Here is a 26,500-nt window from a genome sequence, read left to right on the forward strand (position 1 = left end):
ACCGATCATGATAGCGAATGATGTATCCCTCTACACTCACTCACACCCACCGCAGAAAGAGACAAGAAGGAAACTCAATGAATGCTAAAGCTAACCCAATTCCTAGGCTGATCCTACAAATACAATGATTACTCCATGGAAGAAACGAGGGCCGGCACACACTGACCAAGGAAACAAAAAAGGGCAAGACGGTGCTGCTAGAGGGAAGAAGAACAAGGGGAGACTGCAGGAGGTCTTGTGGTATAAGATTATTGATACAAGAATGGTATATTGAAGCAAAAGACGAAACAGAAAAGAAAAATGTTGAATTGGTCCCACATAGGGAGGTGTGGTTTGTGTTGTAAAAGATAAAGGAAACGGAAGAGGATGAGGACTAGAGGTGAGAGGGTGTGATGCTTCTGACAAAGTTGATGGTTGAGAGAAGCAGGAGAGTAGAAGAAGTAAGGATATGAAAGAGATATGAAGGAAAGGAAGAAGAGGACAAAAGAAGAGGACAAAAGAAGAAGTATTTAGTCAGCGCCGTAGGTCGTAGTTTAGCGCTGCTGTTGGTGTTGTGGTTGTGTCGGCCCCCTCCACTTCTAAGATGAAGTGGCTCGTGATGGATGTTTAACGCCCCCCGCCATTTCCCGTTCGTGTTGACTTGCACCGTCCTTTCCCAAATGGAAGTTGTCGCAAATTGTTTCACCGCCCAACCCCTGCATTGTATTGCCTTGCCTGGCCCTGCCACTCTTGCGCCTTTCAAACCAACCTTCTCGACTTGATCGTGCGTGAGCATTTGATTGCGTCTTGTCGTCTCTCACTTTCTCATTTCCATGTCTCTTGGACGTCCTCAAGCTCTGAGCGAGCGCTGAAGGAATAACTAGTGGCGGCAGCCACGTCGATCATTATGCAGGAACTGACCCGTTGAGGAACTTGCATCGCTAAAAGGCAAAGCCCTGCTCCATCAACTTGTCAACGTCGCCGCCGGCCGCTTGAACCGCCTTCATGGCCGCCTCGCTCAGCCGTCGCCGTCGCTCCATGGCCTCGCGCTCTCGCCGCGCCTTGGTCTTGGAGCTGCCGCTTGGAGCAACGCCCGTCATGAGGATGCTGCCGTCGCTGGGCGTGAAGTTGACGAAGCCAATCTCACCTCCCCCGCCTACGCTGCCGCCGCTGGGCTCCCGTGATCGTCGCTGCTTGCGCATCGCCGTCGGAGTCCCGGGAACGATGCCTCGCCCTGAGGCGCTGCGTGCTGATGTGGCTGATCCGTTTGAGCTGTGGCGCGAGTGCGCTGTTGCTGGTGTGGGAGATGCGGATGGTTGACGAGTCTTGCGGATCGGTGAACACGAGAGGTGTCGGGCACCGGACGAGGGGGCTCTCGGTGGCCGATGGCGCTCAGAGGTCGCGTTCGTCGGTGGGATCGGAGGTGGAGGAGGAAGGTAGGTCTGCGCGTTGAGCGTGAGGTCGTGGACGGCAGCTGGAGCTGCTCGGGGCTGTGGCATATGGATCATGAGCCCTGGGGCGTTGGGGTCGTGGACCTGGTACTCGTACGGCAGCTCGGCGTGCTGGGCGTGCATGGCCAGGTTGAGGTTTGCGTTCTTCTGCTGCTGCGGATCGACCACGACGTACTCGCCGTTCTGGCTGATCAGGTTCAGGTCCCACCACCCGCTCTGGTGAGGGTTCTGGGCCATGTACTCGTGTGCCGCCCACGACTCTGGCGCGGATCCCGCCACGACCACAGGGTGCGAGTGCCCCTGAGGAGGCGGTTGTTGGTGCGGGTGCGGGTGCGGGTGGGGATGTGGCTGTTGCTGGTGTTGCCAGGCCGCTTGGTGTGCTTGTCCAACCATCTCGGGCGGAAAGTTGCCATGCTCCGGCTTGACGCCCGGGGACTCGACCGGTGTGTGGAGTCCGTTGCTGCTGAAGAACCGGAGTGAGTCGGCCGGGGGCGGCGCGGGTATCTCATTGAAAGGATCATCGAGGATTCCATGGACGAAGTGGGCGTTGTCCGGCCTCCCAGTCGGAGAGTGTGGGAACGCGTCGTTACCGTTACCATATTCGTGATGCTGCAGCCTCAAGGCTCGGGGCGGATTGTCCATGGTCGGAGAGGCTGAGCGATCCATGACGATGGGCTTCTTGGCCTTGCGAAGCTTGCCGGCCTTACGGATTGTGGACGAGAGTGCCTCGACAAATTTGTTGGGCTTCCTGACGTTGGTGTTGGGCGGTGTCGGCGAAGAGGGTTGTGAGGCGGGTTCTCGCTTCACAGGCGAGCCCTGTAGTGAGATACCTTCCACTCGAGGCAGCGCTGGGTCGGACATGGAGACCCGGGGTACCTGGATGGGCTTATCGGTGGTGAAGTCATCACTGCTCGCAAGCGCGAGACTCCGAGGATCAATCTCATGAGAGAGTGTGGGCGCGGTGGATGAGCTGGGCTGAGATGGCATGGTCGCGTCGACCTGGGAACTACAAGAGAAGAAGTCGAACTCATCTTCGGTTGTTGACACGCCGGATGAGACGGTGGACTCGGCGTGATGATCGAGGATGATGCCTGGCAAAGTGGGCACGGCAGGATCGGGACCGTGAGGATCGGCCATGGAGGAGGGGATGTCGGTGTCGAAGTTGATAAACTGACCAAAGAAGTCGCTGGAACCATCGTTGGGGCCATCGTCGAGATCCTGCCAGTAGAAGCCCGGTTCGCGGTCGACGGCCTCAACCCGGTAGGGAAGGGTCCAGGAGGCCATTGGTATCCTACTCGGCTGATCCTCCGGGCTGGTGGAAGCGGGCGGATGAGGAGGCAATGGGGGAGGAGTCAGCCAAGCGAGTCACCTGGGGCTGGCTAAGAGAGTTGTTGAACGCGACGGGGATGTCGAAGTCGAGGTCGAAGTTGGTGGCATGAAGGATGTGAGAGCCAAAAAGATGGCAAACAGGATGAGAAGAGATTCTTGAGTGAGAGTGAGAAGAGAGCGGGAAGAGAGAGGCGAGAGGCGTGAGCCAGTCAGGAGAGAGGAAAACAGAGTTCGAGACGAGCAACAAGAACTCGGCCGGGAAGCGAACGAGGCCTCGGAAGGCGTGGCGTGTGTGGGCGAAAATGATAGGTACCAGGTTGGCCAAAGTCAAGTCGATGGAGTAATGGATGGATGAGCCAGGGCAACGGACGGCGTATACAACGGGCGCCAGAGGAACCGGCGAGACACGGGGAGACCAAAACAAGGATGGGAGATGGTTGATGTCTTTGTTGTTGTTGCTGGGCAGAGCGGATGGCGATGAGAGGGATCAGGAGAGGGCGACGACAACGATAACGACAGGCGCAAGCAAGAGAAGGAGAGCTACGAATTCACTCTGGCGTAGCAACGACCGTTGCTACTTGGGGGGGCACATTTGGGTGCGACAGCGGGAGGAATGCACGAGGCTATGAGAGAGCATTCCATTGACGGAGCGGCTCTCTTATCACGGCAGTTGATTTACGCCCTTTGTCTACTGGGGAGGGACAAAAATGGACGATCACTCTGCGCAGCAACCGTGTCCTCTGATGGACGACATGTTTTTGCAGTCAAGAGCATGAACGCTAGGAGTCATATCAAGGAGACAAAGAGTTTTGCTTCAGGCACGTCAGGTCGGGTGTGGTGGTGACGCCCATGGGAATAGTAACGGGGGCTGGCGCGCCTTCTTGGTCAGGTTGCCTTGCATGCCCGAAGCCACTCGAGACCCAGGGCGCTCGACGGCCTGAACTATATACGGGTGTACCTACGTTAGTATGGGACGGGAGGGCCAAGACCAAGACTGAGGAGGAGCAAGAGAGGAGGCGAGGCCAGGCGAGGCCAGGCCAGGGCGATCCGATGGGCGATGGGGCGGAGGAGGATTTTGAGTTGGGCCCGGTTACGAGAATGATGTGACATTTTGGCTGGCGGGTGAGAGCGGGTGAGTTGAGTTCTATGGTAAGTGAGTGAGATGGATTGATCAGTGAGTGAGAGTGGTGATGATGGTGAGTGAGTGAGCGATCGATCGATCAATTGATTATTGAATTCCCTGTACTGTCACTTGTCGTCCAACACATATTCAATTGCCCTACATGAAAAATCTATTTCAAGAAACAATAATTCAAAGAGAAAAAAAAAACCCCTGCCCTGTTTCTCCTGGTTCCTTGCAGCAACGTCCCTGCCTAGCCAAGGTTGCATTGCATTTGCATTTGCATCCCATCAATTGATGCCATCCATTGGAGATGTGCCTGTGTGTGCCCCTCTTCCTCTGATCGCCCCGGCCCGCCCTGTCAAAAAAAAAAAAAAAAAAAAAATCCTCTCCTCCACCAAAACACCACTAAAAAAGATCATCGACGACAATGGAAAAATTCCATTTCTTCATCTTTTGTCTCACTTGCAAAGAATGTAAATCTTTCCGTTGATATTAAAAGAAAAGAGACTGTTTCAAACACATGTTGCCTCGTCAACGGGTTTCAATTTTTATTTTATTTAATAATTGTATCTATCACCACATCACGAGGGCTTCTCTTCTTTTTTGCCTGCCTGTGATCGTCGACCCCCTGTTAGATCTTGAGCCCAGACCTTCAGCCCTGTAACTTTTTTTTCTTTTCTTTTTTTTTTCAGTTACAAAGTGGACGCAGGATGCGCTGATCTCGCGCCTCTTGGCGTTTTATTTTCCTTTTCGATGACGCCCGAAACAAAGGTACGCCTATAATGAGATGCATCTTCAATATGATGTATCATGAATGAACTTGACAAGCTTCACAACACAATACACTCACACGAACTTGACCAAGCAATTCCGTTTCAGCCTTCTGCCCGGACCCAGATTCTCGGCTCTCCAGCCTTTCCTCCCACTATCGAATCATGAATCGTGACGCGACTATCGACCTTCCCGTGATGCTTGACGCCTCAAAGATCCATTCCCGCAGTCGAGACCCTCTTGCTCCTATTTCCCACCTATCCATGACAAACATATACCCTTAGCGCCTTGATCATTCATCACAAGCCTCGTCACAGCTTCCAGACTCACAATCTTGCGTAATACAACATGGACATCCTCATGTTTGTGCACGGAGACCGCGCAATCGTGTATTTCTTTCCCTTACACATGTGCTACCTGGGAATGAGGCTCTGCTAATCTACCCATCAGAGCTTGACCTTGTTCCTCGTCGTCATCCCCCAATCCCTATCCCTGACCTTGCCCTTGTACATATGTGCCCCCAATCATGATGCGCCTGTGCTGGTCCTGTCTTCCAAGCACATCCCAATGTCCTAAAACCGACTCCCCGATCATCATGATCCCTAATATCACTTCCCGAGTATGCCCCTGACCTTGATCCCGTTGCGCCATAACCCATGAATCTTTGACCTGCCAGAAAAACGCCAATGCAGACTTATGCCCCAAACCCCTAAAAAACAAAAACGCCTTAGACCTTCCGTGTGTGCCGTCTGTTGCTCTCTTTCCCAGATGGCGCGCGCCTCGCTCGTGTAGATGCCCATCCTGTGATAACGCCGTTGTGTCGTAAATCTTCCCTCCGTGAATGCCCTTCGTTTCCTTTACCCAAGGAGCCCTCGCTATGCGCCGCCATGTACGCCCTTAAAATGCAGTATCAATGTCATCCACTGGTTTTGGCCCCATTATTGCACCGACGCCACCATCTTGGAGGCGCTGGCGCCCAGGCTCTCTGCTGCGGAAGCTTCGGTCGACCTGGGCTGTCTTCTCCTCCTCTTGTCGCGGCGTCGCATTCTCGGCAGACTGTGAATCGCGTTGCTGCAACGACTTGCTGCCTCGGCCGATGTTCTGTATCGGAGTCCGTATCGCTTCGTGATTCCAGCTGTCATACCAGCTGACCTCAACGACACAGCTGACTCCAGCCAACTAAAGTCATCTTCCTCTTCGCAGTATCCTTCATCCACTTCCAGGCTGCCAGAGTAGTCGTTGAAATTGGGCGAGTATATCGTGCGAGAACCGTGGTTTCGGGCTTCGAGGTAGGCGGTCGGGTTGACAGCAATTGGCGAAGCGTGCACCATTGAAGAGATTACAGATGAGGAATCCTGTGCTCGGCTGTTGGGGAAAATCAAACCCTCTAGACCTTCAGCACGAGTGGTGCTTGTGGTGGCCACCGAAGCATCTTCGACATCAACGTCCATTGATACTGAGCCACGCTGACGAATGGCCGACTGGACGTTCACGAAATCATCGTCCGGTAATGAAGAGGGGATAGGGCGGCGACTGGGGGTTGAGAGAATCCGGTGTTCGGTCCAGAGTGATACTGCTCCAATGATTGTTTTCGGAGTTGAGACGCAAGCATGTCCATGGGTTGAGCTCGAGCGGGTTGGAACGCGTGACACGAGGCGGATGGCGGCGAGCTTGGTGGCGAGATGGGAGAGGTCAGAGAGCTCGCAGAATCCGTTGGGATAATTGCCGCCTGCTCGGCAGCCATTCTTGTTGTGGAAGAAGTGTTGAGTTGCTCTTTATGTGCGGGTGCCTTTGAGGGCGAGTCTCTCCATTCCCGGCTAAGTGAGGCTCGCACATGGTTGTGCGACGGCCTGCCCATGGAAGAGAGGTTCGTGTGAGGATAGACTATATGGGAGTGACGAGTGGTGCTGAGCAGTCCGAGGCAGATGAGAGCGGACGCAAAGGGATGTCAAGTCTCAGATATAGATGAAAAGGCAAAGACGAGGGTTCTTGAGGAAAGGAAACCGGGAAGCAGGGGCGAGCAGGCCGGGTAATATGAAGGCATCCAAGGCGTTGCGCTAGACGAGTAGGCGTTGACGCCGCTCAGTGCTGGGGTGGAGCGGCCTGTACTGGAGGCTATGGAGGCTACCCACGGAGGCTAAGTCGCTCTCGTAGAGCCGGAGAGGTGGTGCCGTGGATCGATGGCGCACGTACGCTGGCTGTTCCAGGTATTCATTCGCAGGAGCAATGTCAAGGACGAGTACTGTGTTGTGTCTTGTCTCCTCTCCTCGAGGGCGTCCTTGGAGGCGCCCCCATCACGCCCACAAATCGTGGACCAACGACCGTCCTCCCGGGGCCATCAACCTCTGGATCTTGGGACGCTGGATCCTTTGGGGCTTGAGATGGTACCGACAGCTGGGAATGCACCCGGCAGCACGTCCAAGGGTGGCCCCAGTTGCGGTATAAGTGGGACCTTTGCGCCCACTTGGGCGTGGGTTTCTCGGCGCGGGATTGGACTGCCTTGGTTTTGGTGTTTTCTTGGCGATATCTTGGCGCGCTACAAGGTCTCTCTACTGGTACCTCGAGCGGCCGAAGACCCCATCAGCATCAGCATCAGCTCCGGCACAGCTCCAGCTCAGGCTCGTGGTCGGGTCGGTCATGGAAGATGAAGAAGGAGGAGGGCGTGGTGGCTGGCTGGCTAGCTGGCTGCCCTGCGGCGTCGAGACACACCTCAGGCCTGGCCTGGGCAATGATCTAGATTGCCCTTGCAGACGTATCAATGTGTCCGGTGATACCAGAGTCCAGTCTGTCGGGAGATCTCCTGGAGAAAGTGACGTGTTTTTTGCTGCCATCTCGGTTGGCTTGCGCTTGCCTTCTCCCTCTTCCGTCCACCGGGTCCCGTCCAATTTCACCCCTGAGCTGATCAAGAAAAGGCTGAAGGGGCCGCCAGAGGCAGTGAGTAATGGCCACCTGCTGGCGCCAGCGCTCGACTATGGCTCGGGATTCCGCCTAGGATCCCAAGCAACAGCCCAAGTGCCGCCCAGCTTGTTTGCTTGACCCCGCGTCCCCAGCTTCATCAATTTCTCGGCGGCATGTAATCATCAGAGGACAAAGCGTAGTGCCACACGACCTGGGCGACGTGCTGGATACTGTATTCGTACATAGGCAGGTACGTTTCGCATCGCCATGGATGGATTGATTGTTGATCCAGGGGGCGGCCATCCCAGGGTCATGCTGCTGCGTGAGATTCACTGTGCTTGCTGTCTTTGTTGCAATTGATGTTGTTGCACTGGGCAACTTTGGAATGTAGCTTGGTTGTTGCTCTGCTCTGCCCTGCTCTGCCCTGCTGGGATGGATGGAAGATGGAACAGAGCTTCCCAAGCCCACCTACCTAGAAGGGACAGATACCCGCAGGACGAAGAAGTTACGGAGCTTTGACTGTGTCGCACCTTCCAAGTTCTCATCCCTAGCGGCCGACAGCTCTTACACTTCCACGGCAAGTGCATCATGTGCACCTCCTTCCATTCTTTCTAGTCTTCCATCCAATCCAGCCATCCAACTAAACTCCATGCACTCACTCCAAAGATTCATTGCACAATCCTCCACTGTCAGCGCCATGAGGTCGGATCAATCATCATTTGCCTTCTGCTCCGTACCGAGGTAGCCTTTGAGCCTTGGAAATTCCCCGTCCCCTATTTTTCAAGCCTCGTAGTCGAGACCTGTTCAATACCTGAGATCAAGCCCCGGCGCAGCCGTCTGGAGCTTCTCGCGAGGTTCCCCTGGGTCTTCGATACCAGGAAGGGCCTGGCTTTTCACCAGCCCTGGCGCGGGCGCTAATCCCATGTGAGTTCCTGAGCCGAAGCCGTCTCTGAAGGATTCACACCTTGGTGCCGAGGATTAACGAGTCAGGAGCCTCTAACGTATCGCCCAGGCACTAATCGTGAGATCTCGCAAGGCATCGGCACGGATTGTTGCTCTTCAGCCTGTTCGTGGCTCACCCTCGCCTTGTTCTTTGGTGCTCGTCTCCCTGACGCTCGTCCAATCCAATTTTCCTAGCGACAGTGAGAGCCAATCTCGTCGACGCCACCCCTCGCAGCCCGACACCCCATGATGCCATGGCCCAACATCAGCCAGTCTGGAGCTGTATCAGCCTTGGCAAGGAGAACATTGCTGCATGGCGCCAGTTGAGACTTGGGGCAATTCACAAGTGGTTTGGCCTCAATTTTCTCAGGAGCCGTCACGCCGTAAACTGCGCGAATGGGGCGGCCAGCCCAAGGCTTACAGCACTATCAACCAATGTCTCAGATTCCTTGCTGTCAAGCGGGTTTTGTTCTCTGCGACAGTCATTAAACACCCTCAGACTAGCCGCGAACGCACGTGCGTTTGCTTCAAGACATCTTCATGCACGTGCACCAGCGTGGAGGGCCTGGTTCTAGAGCTCGCAATGGGCCCAGAATCTGCGTTATGGAAACCACCAACATCATGGGTCAGCGCCAATGCCCTCGTTGAACCGGGCGCATGGCATCGGAGGCCAGCACTGTGGCTCACCGTCACGGCAAGCCGCCCAACTGCCTCTCCAATTGAGCTCACAACAACACAAACACTGTTGACCCGACCTGCTGGATTGCGGGGCGGCAGAAAGTCGAGATCTGGCCATGGAGAAACTCCTGCAGGCAGATCAGTAGAAACCTGCAACTGGCTAGCAGCCTAGCCCGCTGCTCTCCGGGTTTCCGGATTGGATTCTGGGTCTGGGCCTCACCGTTCCTGGCGCCAGCGAGAGATTGAAGCCGCCACCTCATTGGGCTGGGACAGCACTATTGCCCATGGTTTCGAGTATTCGCTGCGATTTCGTGGACACCGTCATTGCTACAAGCCTCAGGCCTACGAACATCTTCGAGGTACCATAGAGTATACACTCTGGATATGGCATATGAATCTCTGGGGTTATCGTCAACCTCGTGGGCTAAGCTAAAGCCAGTGTCTCCTGAACCTCCAGATAACAACCAAGAACCAGGGAAGCCATCGCGCAGCATTGATGACTTGCAGGATGCGTCAATGAGCTGGTATCCCTCTCCTTGGGATTGACTCGACTGTACTTCCCATCGGCAGACGGTTGGGATCTCAGGTCTTTGACCTTGCAGGGGGTTCGGAGCGATTGAGGTGGCTTGAGGCCAAAGCCCAAAATTAGTGCTGGTCTTGACCATTTGTGTCGTAAACGCCACGAGCTAAATTCGCAGGAAGCTTGAGATTAACTCCATTAGGAGGCTCTGGCCACAGGCTTAGTGCTCATCTGTGTAAGCATATCGGCTTACAGCAACTATCCACAACACGGTAAACTTCGAGAATACGCAGCAGGCATATGTCCGAAACGCAGTTAGAGGAGCTCAGCCAAGTCTTCTCAAACAGGCCGAAATCCATCGATACTTTGGCAACTTGAAGCTCTTCTTGGGAAAGTACATGGCCCAGGTGTGCGCCCACCTCAATGTGGCAGCTCCATCATACGATATGTCTCTCAACCAGCGCAACCGGACGGTTCAGGTGACGAGATGGCTTAGCACGCATCGGCAAATGGATACCATCGTGGTGATGCGCCTCCTGCGTTGACCCATCGGTGCTACCCAGGTCCTCGGGTCCATTTGGCCCGACGGAGCACAACATCAGATCGACGTTGGTTGACTCCCAGGGGAGCCTTGCCAGCCACAACCGCAGTATGCCCCCACTGGGATATTTCTGTGGACGGAGTATACAGTTACCAATTAAGGCAAATCTCTTTGGAGTTATTAGTGCCTAGAGATGACGTTGAAGGGTAGGGACGATGATGATATTTCCGCACAACTCTGGTCATCAGGGGCTCAGATCCAATGCTGAGATCAAGAGGCCCAGGAGCAGTAGAGCTCCTAGCACACTTGCGTCAAGACACCCCCAAGAATGTTTACATGTCATTTACAAACACCCATCAACTCTATCGGTGTTGCAACACTTGCTTACTTGCACACGACAGCGTCACTTTGCAAGCCCCTGAGCTGAGCTTCTCTCGATCGCCTCATCCTGAGACTCTTGGGTTCTCAAACGGTAACTGGATGGCACGCCCTCGACACTCTCGGCTGCCAAGACCGAAGACTGCTTGGGAGGCGTGGTCTTGATGGTCCATAGGGCTCTGACCGCAGCCTCATCTCTGGAGCAGCTGGTTGGCGCTTTGAGGTTTTCTTCACCTCTAATAGCAGAAATGAGTAATTATGGGATGTTTCCGCAGTCGTTCCGCACCACAGCCCAGTCGTTGCGCTTCAGGCTCGCCTGTAGACTCTGTGACCCTTCGCCTTGCTGAACAGTGGCGTTTGGTCTTCGGTTGGCAACCTGTCAGTCGGGTCGCCAAGGGAGTATATCTTCATTTCAATCGTGTCCCGTCGATCTCATATGCTACTCTTGCCTCTGGATTGTGCACGGGGCGGCCGAACCCTGGAAACTTTGAGCGATGTGTTGTTCAGCGATTCATCAACTTAATCGATGCCACCCCCAGCCGCGTCTCAAGCATGGGCCTCTGAACATCCAACGGGCGCAGTGATCTGCAAAGACGGTGTTTTCTTCCAGATAGTCAAACTTGTCTCACTCATTGGGCACATTACGCTGTTGGGCTGTGTGCCAAGATTGGGAGACGGGTTCCCGGCCCAAGACACTCGAGACCGTGGGTGCTTGGTGGCTTTGTGGCTGGAGAACCCCTTCCTATCCCCGGAAGGCGGAACCAAACCTCCATAGAGTCCGAGGTTTGGCTATCGGTCTATCAAGGCCTTTGGAATCTTGACCGGTTTGCGCTGAGGAACATGTTATGCTAGGCTCACATGGTTTCGCACCGCATCGTGGCGTCCTAACGGGAGACCCACGGCCGCGGTTCCCTACCTATCGCGGGTAGAGCATTCTGGCGGTGTTGGTCCTTGCGACGCGGGCCGTTGTGACGGAGATCCGGGGCCTCGCGCTTGGCGTGAGCATCATCCTAGAGATGATCTTTAGGCGAGATGAACATCGAGTGATGGTTTAGACAAGGGATCGTCGGTGAACTCTGTGTTCCCGAGAAACGGAACTATCTCGCAACGTCACAAACATGCCAGTAGCCCAGCACCTGACTAGCCTGGGTACACGATGACGATATCAGAGTACAGATAAGATCGCACAGTAAGACCGGCCAATACCCGTTTCGGAGATAGGGTTCAGGATGATTTCATCGATCGGACAGCGGAGGTTACCTGACAAATGTCATATTAGGGGGGAGATCAGAAGGAGTCTGCCAAGAGGCTCCGGTCCTAGTCGGACTTCTCTTTCGCGGTCGAAATGTCAACACGGGGCTCCATGGCGTTAGATGGGCGGTCTTGGAAGATGAAGCTCCGATCCTTCGTGGGACGGAGAGCTCTAGACCCGAGAAACAACCGCTTCCTTCGGCACCGAGCATCTTAGGCGCGTGGTTACACAGGCCGTGCAAGGAAGAGGGGGCGTTGACGGAAGCGGGAGATACATTTGGAAACATGTGTTCTGGGCGAAATACAACAGGCACGCAGAACGGAGGCTCGTGGAACGCGTTCCCCAGACTCTGCCAAGAAGCGACGATGGAATGAAAGCTTGGCAGGCTTGACGAGAACCCGGATCACGTACCCGAGGCATACCTACCAGATCAGTGATGGTGTTTCTCAAACCTGTCCCACGTGACGACGCGACGATTCAGCTGAGAAAAACACGTCGTTCTTGAGGGAACACAACATGAAGCGCGAAGTTTGAGAAGGCTCTCAATGGAGGAGAGCGGTCCTGGCTAGTCGCCAGCGAATTTGCCTCTTGAGCCTCAGTATACCAATGGGATGGCCCGGATGCACTTTAAGCGCCCTGGGCAGGCCCCGCGTGAGCGCCTACAGCTCTCATCCTGGCCTCACTGCAGGGCTGGATGACTTGGTTGCAGACGTTGATTGGGCAGGCATGAACACTAGGCAGCATATTGCGGACTTCTTTGTTGCGAAAAGCAGAATCGCGAAGGACAATGGCAGGAGCATTGTTGGTTTGATGCGACTTTGGGAATGCCCACGAAGGAAAAGTTGACGGAGGGACTTGGACTTGCTACAACATGGCACAATTCCATGGCGATTGTTGATCTCAACTCCGGACCAATTCAGTTCTCCGCAGGTTCAAGCATCCAAATCCATGGTGAGGGGGAACAACGCAACGGTGCGGGGCTGTGTATGCCGAGCTTGGCACAGCTTCCATGTGGGCGGCTAGAGCAATTAACTGACCACCTTGAAGCTGTGCTGGCGAGAGCTGTCCCGGGGTCGGATCCTTTTTCTTTCCTGTTCTCTTCCGTAATCTTATTATCGATCATTCTTCTCCTCGTCATCTTCTTCTTGTCCTCAAAGTGCCACAGCCGTTGTGTAACAGGAGCCCAATCGCAATGGCCTCCCACTATTATCCTCGTAAGTCGCTCCTCCACGCCTCGTGCCCAAGCAAGTTCCGCCAGACTGACCATGATATCTTCACAGCTCCGCCTGGCGCGGCCCAGGGTTCGCCAGGTTCGTGCGAAGCTCGCAGTTGACTTCAGTTATAGCAAAGCTGACCTCGGCGTATCTCTACCAGCTCCTCCTCCACCACAGCAGCAAGTCCAATATGCGCCACCCCCGACCTCTCCTCCAGCGAACCGGACGCAGTTCTACCCTCCTCCGCCTCAAGCGCAAGCTGCGCATGCAATGAACTATCCTCCTCCTCCCCAGCAAACGCCATCTCCCAATGCTCCGCCATCGCCATATCAGCCGACGCCGATACACTACCCACCTCCTCCTCAGCAGCAGCAGCAGCAGCAGCCGACGCCTTCTCCCCAGGCGCAAGCTCACCCTCAGCAAGCAGCTCACACGTACTATCCACCTCCTCCCACCTCTGCGCCGGCGCAGCCGCACCAAGTTCAGCAGCAGCCTCCTCAGCCCACGCCTCCACAATCACAGGTCCAATATCCTCCCCCGCCAGGACAGCAGACCAACTTGGCCATGCGGCCCGCAGCAACTCCCCCTGTGGCAACTCCTCCTGCAGCAACTCCCCAGGCTCACCAACAGCACTTTGAACCGCCACCTCCGGCCGCTGTGCCCCAGGCCGAGAGCAGTTCATACCCAGCCGAGAAGGAGCAACAGCCACAGCCTCAACAACAGCAGCAACCGGCGCAAGTCGCGCCAGCAATGACTGTCTCAGGAGCACCTCCGGCGGGTCAGTTTGTAGGTGCCCAGGCCACGTCCGATGACGTCGGCACCTTCAACGGAGGTAGTTACCGAATCAGCCATCGAGATACCAACACCATCTTGACTATTCAGCTTGCCATGGGCTGTCCGATGAGTGCTAAGCCAGGCGCCATGATAGCCATGTCTCCCAGTGTCACTCTGAAGGGACAGATCAAGTTCAGCGTCAAGAAGATGATCACCGGAGGTGAGATGTCAAGCTCGACATTTGTTGGTCCTGGTGAGGTGCTCCTTGCACCGCACAGTCTCGGCGATGTCACCACGCTTCGTCTAACCGGTCAGGAGAAGTGGTCAGTAGGCCATGACGCCTATCTTGCCTCGACACAGGGCGTCATCAAGGACTTTAAGCGGCAAAGTATCAGCAAGGCCATGTTCAGTGGTGAAGGTCTGTGGGTGTACAAGATCAGTGGCACAGGTCTGATGTGGATTTCGAGTTTCGGAGCCATCATCAAGAAGACGGTAAGTCTTTCTCAACAATCCTAACGATGGAGTGGCTCACTGACGCGTTATGTCTGTAGCTTGTCGATGGCGAGAAATACATTGTGGATAACGGCCACTTGATTGCCTGGAATACCAAGTATGTCATGGAGCGTGTGGCATCTGGTGGCATCATCAGCGGCATGGCTTCGGCCGAGGGTCTCGTCTGCAAGTTCACCGGACCCGGTACCATCTATATGCAGACTCGAAACTCGGTAAGTGCTCATCTCCGTCATCGCTTGAGGAGTCTGGTTACTAACCGTCACTGCAGAGGGCGTTTGCTGCCTACATGGGCGGACAGCAGTATCAGGGGTAAGGGTGGGAGTGAACGGCGTAAGGACCAAGCGATCAAGCCACGACTGTCATTTCACAATGTGCACGAATTTGTTTATAGGTGTCTGGAAGTTCTTGGTTTGGAGTTGCTTTCGATTTGGGTTAGTTAGATACCTCAAATACCTTGTTCATGCAGCGCATCTGTCCATCCTGAGTGCATCCTCCAAGTCCCTCGAATTTTGTGTGATCCTATCAGTGCTTTCTGAGTACCTATGGTGTTTCCACCTTGCAATCCACTTCTATCTACCTGCCTGGCTTTCGCATCAGTGGGAAGAAACATACAGGAAGGGGAGTTGAGTTGTCGGCCGGTGGCAGGTAGTAGGTAGCAGGCGCGTAGGTTGAGGCAAGTAGCGAGTACCAAGATGACGGGATTGCCCTCAGGAAGCTCGGCGAGTCTATAGAAGGAAGGCAGGATCATGACTCCCCCATGGCGCACCTTCTCCTTTGGTCATTGTAATTGTAGCAGCAGCCCTGGTGTGACTCCTTCCCATGACACTCTCAATTCGCACCTGCTCCAGCTCCAGCTCTTTGACATCATCATCTCGTCCTCCATTTTCTCCGTCAATCACTTCCTCTCCCAGCAATTACACCGTCACATCTCGGCCCTCGCTTTGAGCTTGCTAGCCCCCTTTTTGGACCTTCTATCGCGCTACACACAGCATTAAGGCATCTTGTCTAGAGCAAAAAGCCTGAAGCGGTTCCTCTTCCAGCGACCATTCCAACCCATTTCTGCCCCTTTGTTCTCGTCATCTGGCCCTTCTTGGAGGGTGTTCGAGTACCGCTGCTTTGAGACTCTCGATTTCGTACCCTTTCTTGGCAGGGAACGTTCCATCCGGCGGGTGGCCTGGGAGTTGGTGAGTGCTTGAAGTCCCTTCACGGTGCTGCAAGAATCCTGACTCTTGACTTATACTGACACGTCCTTTTACTTGAGACTGTTTCCCTCTTGGATGTCCACTGAATGTCGTTTGATACACCGAGCCCTTCAACAAGAAACCGCGCCCGCGACTCGTCAGAAGCCCAGTTCACCGGTCTGCCACACTTCCTCAATACCACCACGCTCGTCGAAATAAAAACAAAGAGAAGACTCACAAACCGCTTCAACAATCTCAAATCCTAGGCAATTTATCTGCTTGGGGCTAGTTTCGCGGCCTCGATCCTCAGTTCGGTCTTTCTTGGCACACAAGCTGCGACACCTCCTACCCTAAGGTTTGAACCATCACCAACAACGCCCGACAACACACAAGACTCTTGTATGGGCTGCCCTTTAATCTTATGGCCAATTGAATTTTCCTTTTGACGCTGACTTACAGGGTCCTCAGGTTTCAGTATGGTCTCTGAAAGAACCAGTCGGGCCCAGGCAGCCCGAGGCTTGATCAAGACGGAGCCGTCCTCAATAGATGAATCTTCCTTCGACGAAACGTGCTCTGCTCCTGCTACCTCCCGACGCGACCACTCTGGTGAATACAATGGTATCTCAAAGTTTGCTGAAGCAATGAAAAATCCGGACTGGCGTCGTCGGGGAGAGGATCGAAGCTCGCAACAACCCGACACGTCCAGTGCAGGACATCCTCACACACAAACAGACCCTCACGCGCTTGGAGACGAAACGTTGCACACGAACGAAGAAATCTGCAAATACACATGCCCCTGGGATCACATCAATCCTGTCAATCACTGGCGATCAGGTCATGATTGCTCCGAGACTGATGTGGATGATAAAGACTTGGCGTCCACTGTCAGTCACGAAATGAATTTATCATCGACAGAAACGCACGAAACCGATACCATGGACCGTGGATTGTGCACTATAGTTCACCATATGCCCTTGCCGGGCCTCTTTGCCAACGGCCGGTCTGTCAGCATTATCAAGGTCACCCCCCTTTTCACAGGGGGCGGCGGACTGTGGCATCACTCCGGCGCCGGCAGCCCAATCGCATCTGTAGCTCAGATTCAACGCATCCGCAGAGAATGTCCCAAAATCACTGAGGAGAACAATGATGACTGCGGCTTTGACGAGCCTCGGGCAGCAACAACTGGAGAAGCCCCTTCAAGGCCGCGCCACTCCCCAGCGAGGCAGTCTTTTGAAAGCAAGGAAACAGCCATTGATCAGTCCCAGGAGAGACGGCTTGAAAGAGCAAGAAACGCTGTATTTCATGACCCCGCGGTTGCCAACATAGGAAGTGTTTACTACCAAACTCAATCAAACTCGAACACGGGAAAGCAAGCGGCCCACTTGCCCAAGAAAGCAGAGAAACAGGGAGAACTCGAGCCTCGACATGACGCTTTTCAAAGAATGCTGCAGAAACTTCACCGAGGAACACGGCAAGAAGAAAAAATCACAAAGGAAGAACCCGAAGACGCATCGCTTCGCAGCCATGGGTGTCCTTGGGGGCAAGCCCTTGGACAACGGCAATCTAAAACTGGAGAACGGCAGAAAGCCAACAGATCTGACTCAGGGATCAGCTCTTCGAATATGGAGGGCTCCCAGCGGAAAGAAATCTCTCGAGATTCCGGTGTGTGTATGGATCCCGAGTCGCTGTCCAGGGGTTTGAACCCAAGAGCAAGAGAATTTCTTTCGTTTCCGGAGGCAATCACAATGACAACAGCACAAAATCAAGATGATCAGAAGCCTTCTCAAAAGCTCACGGGAGATTTGTTAGGCATAGAGGGTGGTAAGGAATGTGGAAAGAGAGATGACTCGATCTTCAGCACCCTCCAGGCCATCAACAGACCGTACCCCCTCTTGCCGGCTGACTATGGTGCCGAGAAGATGGACGGAACTTCTCTCCCTGGCTTCGGGACGATTCCGACATTGAATATGAGTGCTACAGGGCTTGGGCCGTTGCCGGGGCTGCCACCATTCTCTTTCCCGTTGAGTACCTGCCAGCCTCTGGGGCTCAACGCAACGCCTGGAGTAGCATCTGGGACGATTCCTGGATTTGGGCTGGGCTTAGGCGCGGGAGGCTGCCCACCATCTGGTGGGTTGACGAATCAGTTGAACTTGGGGGCGATCAGTCCCGCGATGCAACCATTCTCTGTCTCACCAACGCCCTTTGTGAACAACCTTTCAGCTCTCCCGATGCCGAGTGCTCCACTGGGGACAACGGGGGGTGTGCATTCTCAACCTCGTCCTGTGCCCAAGCCAGTAAATCCAAATCCGGGACAGCAGCAAGCATATGAGGCATGGATCGAGTGGCGCAAGGCAACCGAACCAGGCTATGCTTTGGAGTGCAAGAACCGACAGCAACGCAGAGCCCAGCGAAATTCGACAGTACACATGGGACCAGCTCAGGGTCCCCCAAAAGCAGTACAAGTGGGCTGACTGACTGACCGTCATGGAGACGTGACAGCTCGAATTTTCTGATCTGGAAGCGAGCTGCTTGGAAGCCGGTCACACAGTTATCAAAAAAGGGTTTACTTGGAGAGTGGGACATGTCACAGGACATGTCAGGCGCTTGATGCGGACGAATGAGGTTGAGGAGTGTTGTGCATGAGTGAGTAAACCTCCTTGACCTGCTTCTCGCCAGGCTGACTTGAACATGATTCAACAGATCCAATGGATGAGCAAGTCTATTACGTTACTGAACAGTTAATGGACGACTAGGCGCTGCCAGTGGGGTTGTAGCTGAGATTATTCGAAGTATAGATAAGTGTTGCTTGGCAAGTAGTCGACTATTGGTTGTTTGAGAGACTTGACAGTCATGGATGCATGTTATAGAGCGTTGAGAGAGCCATATGGAGGCGCAGCAAGCAGATTTAGGCATGTTAGGTGCGAAAACAGACAGAGGAGAGTAGTATGGATAGCTATTAATGGGACAGAGTGTGAGGTGAGGCTCGGCGAGAGAAGTGATGTGAATGAATGTGCGAAGTGACAGGGGGTGAAAGGAAAGGAAAGGAAAGGAAAGGAAAGGAAAGGGCCGTTTGGGCCCCCAAGACGCACTGTATATGTATACAGATACCTAGCCTCCACTGCCCATTACGTAGCAGATAAAAGTGCATCGAATCCTACGCTCCCTCTCCATGGTATTGGATCTGGACGGTGCGTGAGTGCCCCCAAAGTGCGGATGAAGAGCTAGCCAATGTGGCTTGACAGGGGGAGGTGGGTATGAGGATTTAACTAAAATAAAAAATGCGACTAAGACGGATACAGCCATATAGACGCGCAGAGAGACACCATAGCTCTGCTACCCAATAGAATCTCGCCGGCCCCAGACCGAACAAGACGATGTACATCACCAAGTGCATCGCCTGACCGCCAGGGGGGGTGAGGGGGGTGGGGCTGGACTGGCCTTGATGCAGCTCTCCTGCAGCGAGGGGAAAAAGGAGAGAGAACAAGGTAAACGGTACATGGGATCACGAGCTGGGGGGGCTGGGCTGGGCTAGGCATGCCACGCTCCGGGGGCTTGGACTGGATGCGTGCGGCTGATCTATGGCTGAGGAGGATTTCTCACTGCATGAGCTGGGAATGAAAAGCTGGAACATGGGATGGAAACAAACAGGTCATGGAAGGTGGAAAAAGTGCAAAACGGGGCGTCTGGAGGGGGGACTTGAGGCTCTGCGGGTAATGACGGAACTGACGAGATGAATGGATCGAGATGCTCAACGTCTGTCAAGTACAAGTTCCATTGGTTGTAGGTGTTGGCTGACCAATGAGTGAGTAATTGACGACTCTGTAAAAATCCCCCCTTCATAACTCGTAAACGACATTATCACTCTCTATCCACTCCGTATTCTACCGTAATGTAACGGATAGTAAGACCCTCGTCTGAAATGTTCATGATGCCAGTGAATGAACCAAAATGAATAATGCGACAGCCCATAGAGAGGGCATGAGAAATTACATGCAAGAGAGGAAGGAAAAAGGAAATATGCCCATTATAGAAAACTTCCATCGCAGGAGCCAAAAACTTCCATGCCGATGCGATGGTGGTATCATGACGACAAAAGAGAAAAACCCCAATGTGGACTCCAGCAAATTATCCATCGTCACCAATTAATCATGTCCAACCGTGCAAATCCTGATCCTAGCCCAAGGGGTCATCAATAAAAATCAAAACAACAACGCCCAAATCTCCCTCGACTTCTGAGGGTCCTGATGTCGCCGAGTCTTGATGCTTTGCTTCTCACATCACTCGTATGTGCACTCCTCGCCCTCGGCGTCCTCGTCCAGAATCGTGTCAATGCTTGGAGCTTCGCAGAGCTCGACTCTGGTTGCTTTGAGAGGTTGGCATGTCTTCCATCCTCCCGTGGTCAACTCAATGACATTCACGCTCGGGCTTGACGCCCATTCCGTGAGTTCAACATCGTTGACACCGCCAAACAGCACAGCCGGCTCCTCATTGCTGGCCGCACGCTCCAGGTGGATGGCAACGTGCTCCATGCGGTTATCCCATGTCTTTGGGCCATTGTTGAACTCCAGGCGGCAGTTCTGGGCAGGACAACGCATGAACAGCGGCAGCTCGCAACGTTGTCGAACTGCCCGATTTTGCATCATCTTCTCCTGCGCCACCCAATCAGGAGGGAGATTCTTGTCTTTCTCTGCCTTGACAACATGAGCAGGCGCGTGCATCCGACGGATGTGCTGAGTGAACAGGTCCTTTCGCCTAAAGATTCGACCATGGGTTGGATCCTTGGAGTAATTGCCGCCCTCTTGATTCGATGCATGCCCGCATGCGCCATTGGTGCAGAGCCAGTAGTGGAGGTTCAGATGCTGTGCCCAGACATGACGTTTCCATTCGTTCTTGTTGGCAAACACCTTATCGCACCCCGCAAAGTGGAAGACGCAGGTGAAAGGACGCTTGTGGAGGGAGTTGATGTGCTTCTGGAGCGTTGCCTGATCTGTGAACCCGTTGCTGCAGTGCGGGCAGACTTTGGTGTTAACAGCAGACGACGAGACCAGCCTGCGGGCCGTGCTAGTGCGGGATGAAGGACTCGGCTTGGAAATCTTTGTTTTACTGGCATTTGTACCAGAGCTCGATCGTCTTGGGCGCCCACGGCGGGGGGTACTCTTGGGGGCTCGGGATGACTTGGCTCGGCGCGTGGGTTTATATTCCTCGTCATCGTCGTCATCGTGGTTGGTTGGGCTGGAAAGATCACTGCTGGACCCTTCGTCGGCTTGTTGTGCATCTTCCGTGTCAGCGTCCTGGAGGTCGGGATAGGCCTTAAACGGCTGAGCCTTGTTGTTAACCCCATATGTTGGGTTGTTTAGCGAGGCGAAAGGATTCGGGCTGGGGTCATGGTAGAATGGAGTCGACGTGGAACTGTCCGAGCCGGCGCCGGGGTCGGCAAGGCCAGTGAGCATAAGACGAGGAGAGTGCGAATCCTGCGGGGCGATATGAGGGGATGAGATGACATTGTTGGGAGGAGTAGATGGGCCTTGGGTGCTATCAACGTATGGGTCATTATCGCTGGTTGCCAACGATTGCTGGTATGAGATCGGGGAGTCGTGTTGAAACTGCGCGCCAGGCGCAATCGACGAGACAACCGAAGGGTAGCCGTAGGGAGGGTTCGGCATGGGGCATGGATGCGGTTCGAACCACAAGGTTGGTTGCTCCTGGAGGTATCGTTGCATGGTGGCAGGTTGGAGACGAGGATCAATCGGGCCTTCGAAGTGGTGATTGCTGTAATGCGTGCTAGAGCTGGAATAGGGATGGTAATGATGTTCAGATGCCAGCCCATCAGTATCCCCAGGGAAGACGCTGTAGTCCATGATGGCAGTGTTTCTTAGCTTGCAGCTAAAAAAGAATAGACCAGACTGCCCAAGATGGCAAGAGTATGAGCAATAAAAAAGAAAAGTATAGAAAAATATTGGTTCAGGGCAAGGAAGCGGGAAGGATATGTACGCGTCGCGCTGAGATCATGAGAAGAGTACGCGGGTATGACATATGAAGATGAGGCGTGTACTTGGTGATGGATGCGATGCAGGGCACGATGTGTGTTAGCCAGGCACCAAAAGACGGCTGGCAGGGTTGAAAGGCCGGGATAAAAAAAGGCTCGTTGAAGAAAAGTGGAAGTGATGGGCCCGGGACTGTTTGCTGAACAGCAAGCCAAGTAAAAAAAAAGATTCCATTGTGGGAGGGCGAGAGGAAGCTGATCTTTAAGGCGAGGTCGACCACCCCAGTCTCGAGGCCAAAGACGCCTGTGAGGGCTCTTCTGCACATCTTCCAGCGTGGGAGCACTCGAGTCCCTGAGCAGAGCCAGCAGAGCCTCATTTGTACCTTTGTACCTCCGTACCAGGTACCTCCCTGTCTACCTCGGGATTGGGAGTGGTGGGGCAAGCCACGACCACGGCGAAGCGCTGATCTTTGCTCCCCTCCTTGTCGAGTGCAGCAATCCCAGGCCCCAGGCATCCTGGTGCTTGGCTTGCTCAAGGGTGGGCAGACTCCGACCGTTCTGGACTGAAACAGTAGGTTAACCGGAGTTAGTGGACGTGGTTCGCGCCAAAGACCTCTTCGGGGGCTTTAACATTGGATCAGTCAGTGCCCGAATTCGACGCCCCGGGTGGCTATCACAATTCTTGCTTGATTTCTCTTCTCGGGGCGAGGCCGGGATTCACTTGACCCCAGAGCACTTGCCTATTGTAGGCAGAACATTATCGCCTGCAAGTCCACCCAGGTGATGCCTTTCGAATGGATGCTTGTTCTAAGACAGTGAGTAGTGACCTCTCGAGGGAAACTCAGCTCTCCCGCGGCGCCAGCACAACCTGCACATTATAGGTGGGCTTGATGGCCGTTACCTCGGGTATAGAGTTGTGTTGAATTAGACTCTGAAGAAAGGCTGTCATCATGACAGACGAGCCTTGAACGTTTGGCCTCGTGGGTATGCTGCTAGTCAAGGCACACAGGGCCTTGACGCCACCGCCAGTGTGGCCCGCTCCGCCGTCCCGGCCCTTTGATTCTCAGATGCCATGCACCCTCGTCTTCAGCGGTGACAACCACGTTGCCGCAGAACGGTGGCAGGACAAAAGAAACGGTGGCTGTGTGGATACTTGAAGAGATTGAATCAGCCATGACCTGAGAGAGGAAATTCGTTAAGGGATGGACAATGGCGTGCGAGCGAAGAGGGACGGACGGACGTGACCCTGAGGGTAGATCCAGACGGTAGTGGCTTGAAACGGCTGTCGACAAGAACCATCCTGAGTCAGTCAGTCGTTCATCAAGATTAACTTTTTTAGAGATGCCTTCGATGGCTGGTATTCCTCGGGCTTGGGGCGCTCGTTCGCACAAAGAGACGTGGGCATCGAGGTGAGGTTTGAGGCTTGTTCAAGCCATTGTTGGCGCGTAGGTGCTTGGCGTCTGTCTAGACGCCGCTATGACCTCTCTGGCGGAACCTATTGGTGGTGTTTGGCTGGGTCATCCGCGGTCCAGCTGGCAGTTGAGAGTCGACCACTCCAAGGACGCGGCAGGCCATGGGCCTCAACGGAAGACCCTCTGTACGTCTCGCCCTACGGCCCTGGGTGAGGTGGTCGATGACGAGGGTGACGGAATGGCAGATCCTAGTCTAGCGCATAGGCCACGAGCGAAGAAGCCCACAGGTGGAGCAGCTAAGCTTAACGGTTGACGGAGAAGAGAGACTGAGAGATGGAGATGGAGATGCGGGAGGGTATTTGGTTGGTGAGCTGGAGCATGTGGGCGGGATGATGAGGCTAAGCCATTTCCGTTCCAATGACAGTTTCGTACCGGAAGGGCAAGAACGGCTTGGGCTGGCTATTTCCAGGATCGGAGGGAGGAGCGGCAGTCCGATCGAGCGTCTCGTTAGCGTATCTATCGAATCGCATCGCATCGTGGCAGATGACAGGCGGGTAGGTCGGGTCTGGGAGTGGCCGCTGGAAGTTTTCTCATCTGAAATGGATGTCCTCTTCTTGTCTCCCCCCTCCCCTCCCCAAAGTTTGGGTTTGAGCTGGCCGTGATGGGTGAAGGGGTGGATGTGAATGAAGGGGGTGGTGGCCAAGAAGCGAGAACGCGAGATTAGCGGTGCGCCAATCGCTGGAGCTGAGGAAGGACCCTTGGGCCCACTGTGGGAAGGCGGCAGCAGAAAAAGGCAGGCAAGGTGGGCCTGATTGGTGGGGGAGAAGAGGAAAGTGGAACTCAAAGGACTCCGCTAACCCTTTTCAACCTCCTTCATTGGCCGAGTCCCGACGCAGAACTGATCCAGCCATTCCAAAAGCGGAATAGCCCCCACCCTTGGACAACACAACCAACAACATCTCGTCGCCCAGTTTGAGTGAAGAGCAACTGGACCAGAACCCTTTTTCTCCAATTATACCCATCCCTCCATCTGGCATCTACTGCACGGGGTCATCCCGTGCCTACTGTATCTCGAATGCCTTGACATTTGCTCTCTGCCCCATTCCTGGCTTCTTGTCATCCTCGATGGCATCCAGTGACCCGTCTTGCCGTCAGGGGGCACCCATGTCAGTCTATCGAGCTCAATCCCACCCCAACTTCGGTGCACGATGCTAGGCCACACGCCCATGTACCGCCGCCATCGATATCGCTAGACTGCTTGCTGATCGTCAGAGACACTTTACACTGCCAAAGAGCGTCTAAATACCACACGGCTGAAAAGGGAATTTCAAACTTCTGTCGACAAGATTCCCTCCTCGGCACAGTACCCGACATGACCTGTCTCCTCGAGACCTCGGGACTGCACAAACTGGACGCGCCTAGATGCCTCGCTTCGCTCACAGGTGGTTATCAGATGGCGTATCGTGGTGGGGGCAACACATAACGTTAAATCTGCTTTGCCAACGAACGACAGCTGCGACCCCCGGGCTTGGCCTCCTCTGTTGGTACCTTCTCCGTGGACCGTACAGGAGATGGATGTTCAACATCGTCTTGACCCCGGTCCTCCCTAGACTAAAAATCCCGTCTATCCGGTTCGTCCACTGACCTGTCGGATCGGCAAGGCCCCTGGCGTCGTTCTTGGACACACCGGTCCACCTCGATTGGACAGCGGGAGGCACAGCTGAAGAGCTGCTGCATTTCTGTGTAACACCACACATGGGCTGGGTGGCCCCCAACCGCCAACACTTCTGTCAAGTCCCTGAGGTGTGTGGCTGCGGCAATGTTCGTCAACGCAACCCAGCACTATCTTGGCACTCAGCCGGCTGGCAGCTCGATGCACGATGAAAATACTCGCCGGTTAGATGGGCTGAGCAAGGGGCATTAGATGCCCCGTCAGAAGAACCCGCGCCATCAGGGACCAGGGGCTGAACAGAGACCCATCGCTGGCTGCAGATGGGGCCCTACCTGGTGCAAGTTCCCACCCCTGGGCATCTTTTCTCGTTTCCGGACATTCACGCCTTCTTCGGCAGATCGTCGAGCTGAAAAACATGTAATGGTCGACGGCGAACTGGGGTGACGGGCGATTGGTAGTAAATGTCACCTCACCCATGCCCTTGCTGTTTTCGGTAGTTTGACGCCTCCAATCTCATCCTGTTGGGCTCCTGGTTTATTGCCATCCTGGGACAGTTCATCTTCAGCCCTCTGAGGCGTCGCCCCTTGCTCACAGAAGAGATAACCGCGGGCCTTGACAAGTCTGGGGCACACTGGCATGCGACAGGAGGCCCACTACCAGTCTCCGGCCGTTGTTTGCTGGCCCGCCCTCCGTCCCCCGTCATGTCTATCAACTGTTGCCAGAGACCCTCGACGTATCATTCATGTGCCCACAGTGCTCAATAAAAAGAAAAGAAAAGATGCCCGCCAGACCGTGCCCGCGGTTGGGCCCTCTGTGGCGGCGGGCCCCTTTCTTTTGCAGCGTCTCTTCTAATGACCGAACTAGGATCTCTCTGCGAGCAATACCTCACCTCATAGGGTGACTAGGTCCTGAATGTCTTGGACCCTGTCGAACTGACGCACCGTCAAGCCTACATGGGCCTTCTACATGCGTCCTGCCATCGTCACCCTCATCGTTATAGCTACCATCCACCCCTGGCTGGCAATCGTCTCTATCCCTAGACCAGCTCGACTCGACCTGAAGACAGATCTTGCGTGTCTGAGACACGGGTGGGATAGGCTACTTCCCCAGACCTTTTCCTATAGGACCGTGAGCGCCAAAATGCCTGATGGTCACCGAGCAAGTCTGGGCAACCCCCTGGTCTATACTGAGCACTGCTAATGGTTCTTTACTTTTGAATTTGCTTTTTCCTGGGCCTGAATCCTAGCCCTTTGACGACACGATGGCATCGACAAGATGATAATTTTCTGCCGTACAACATGATCTATCATCAAGGCCCAGTCAGTTGATGAACTCGCAGTGTCCCACCTCCCGGCCAACCACCAAGAATGTCGCCGGCCCTGGCTAACACACTACAAAGTCCGCGTAAAGGATGGATGCAGGATGCCATCGATGACGGCGACTACCGCCGGTTTGCCATAGCTGGCCCCCAACCGTCAACCCCTGTTCAGCTCATCTGGGTCAAGATCCCGATCCTGGGTGGCTTTCCACGATGCTGGCAAGAGCTTCCTGCTTGCCGATCACATCTCGGCATTTGTATTTCCTTGAACTCACGCCGCCGTGAGTCTGCACCCCGATGCCAACCTCTGCTAGCGAGGGATCTCATCGGCTAGATGTTAGCCCAGCCGCTTGGGCGCTTCCTGACGACGGGATGTGACCACTGAGACAGACCCACGCGGCTATGGACTCGGTGACCAGACTGGGGAATCTGTCGCCCTTCTGCGGCTCTTACAGGCGTAGAAGAGTAGAATGGGGATGCAGCTGATGTTCCTCCAACACAGCCACCAGCCAACCCGCCAACCAACCAGCCAGCCAGCCCGTTGCTCCTGCTAATGTAGTTGCCCCTTTCG

At 54.5% G+C, this 26,500-nt stretch overlaps 7 protein-coding genes across 7 annotated transcripts; 4 read left to right on the top strand and 3 right to left on the bottom strand.

The window, feature by feature from the left end:
- Window positions 1-920: 920 nt before the first annotated feature.
- Window positions 921-2,714, bottom strand: MRS44_007849 (uncharacterized protein; the record flags this gene model as incomplete). The annotated part of the gene is made up of 1 exon (XM_046269207.2): window positions 921-2,714. One exon carries the CDS (start codon window positions 2,712-2,714, stop codon window positions 921-923), a length of 1,794 nt encoding a protein of 597 aa, XP_046134138.2.
- Window positions 2,715-5,591: 2,877 nt separating this feature from the next.
- Window positions 5,592-6,397, bottom strand: MRS44_007850 (uncharacterized protein; the record flags this gene model as incomplete). The annotated part of the gene is made up of 2 exons (XM_065620676.1): window positions 5,592-6,186; window positions 6,228-6,397. 2 exons carry the CDS (start codon window positions 6,395-6,397, stop codon window positions 5,592-5,594), a joined length of 765 nt encoding a protein of 254 aa, XP_065476748.1.
- A 2,409-nt stretch (window positions 6,398-8,806) lies between these two features.
- Window positions 8,807-9,343, top strand: MRS44_007851 (uncharacterized protein; the record flags this gene model as incomplete). The annotated part of the gene is made up of 1 exon (XM_065620677.1): window positions 8,807-9,343. The coding sequence occupies one exon, from the start codon at window positions 8,807-8,809 to the stop codon at window positions 9,341-9,343; it is 537 nt and encodes a 178-aa protein (XP_065476749.1).
- A 3,784-nt stretch (window positions 9,344-13,127) lies between these two features.
- On the top strand, window positions 13,128-14,803 carry MRS44_007852 (uncharacterized protein; the record flags this gene model as incomplete). The annotated part of the gene is made up of 4 exons (XM_065620678.1): window positions 13,128-14,342; window positions 14,402-14,575; window positions 14,632-14,672; window positions 14,755-14,803. 4 exons carry the CDS (start codon window positions 13,128-13,130, stop codon window positions 14,801-14,803), a joined length of 1,479 nt encoding a protein of 492 aa, XP_065476750.1.
- A 1,217-nt stretch (window positions 14,804-16,020) lies between these two features.
- Window positions 16,021-18,015, top strand: MRS44_007853 (uncharacterized protein; the record flags this gene model as incomplete). Its single annotated transcript, XM_046269206.2, has 1 exon — window positions 16,021-18,015. The coding sequence occupies one exon, from the start codon at window positions 16,021-16,023 to the stop codon at window positions 18,013-18,015; it is 1,995 nt and encodes a 664-aa protein (XP_046134135.2).
- Window positions 18,016-19,821: 1,806 nt separating this feature from the next.
- MRS44_007854 (uncharacterized protein) lies at window positions 19,822-21,402 on the bottom strand (the record flags this gene model as incomplete). The annotated part of the gene is made up of 1 exon (XM_046270845.2): window positions 19,822-21,402. One exon carries the CDS (start codon window positions 21,400-21,402, stop codon window positions 19,822-19,824), a length of 1,581 nt encoding a protein of 526 aa, XP_046134134.2.
- Window positions 21,403-23,003: 1,601 nt separating this feature from the next.
- Window positions 23,004-23,252, top strand: MRS44_007855 (uncharacterized protein; the record flags this gene model as incomplete). Its single annotated transcript, XM_065620679.1, has 1 exon — window positions 23,004-23,252. The coding sequence occupies one exon, from the start codon at window positions 23,004-23,006 to the stop codon at window positions 23,250-23,252; it is 249 nt and encodes an 82-aa protein (XP_065476751.1).
- Between the last annotated feature and the right edge of the window lie 3,248 nt (window positions 23,253-26,500).

The sequence above is a fragment of the Fusarium solani genome, assembly GCF_023522795.1.
Source record: "Fusarium solani strain SB1 chromosome Unknown bctg00000004, whole genome shotgun sequence".
In the NCBI taxonomy this organism is placed as follows: domain Eukaryota; kingdom Fungi; phylum Ascomycota; class Sordariomycetes; order Hypocreales; family Nectriaceae; genus Fusarium; species Fusarium solani.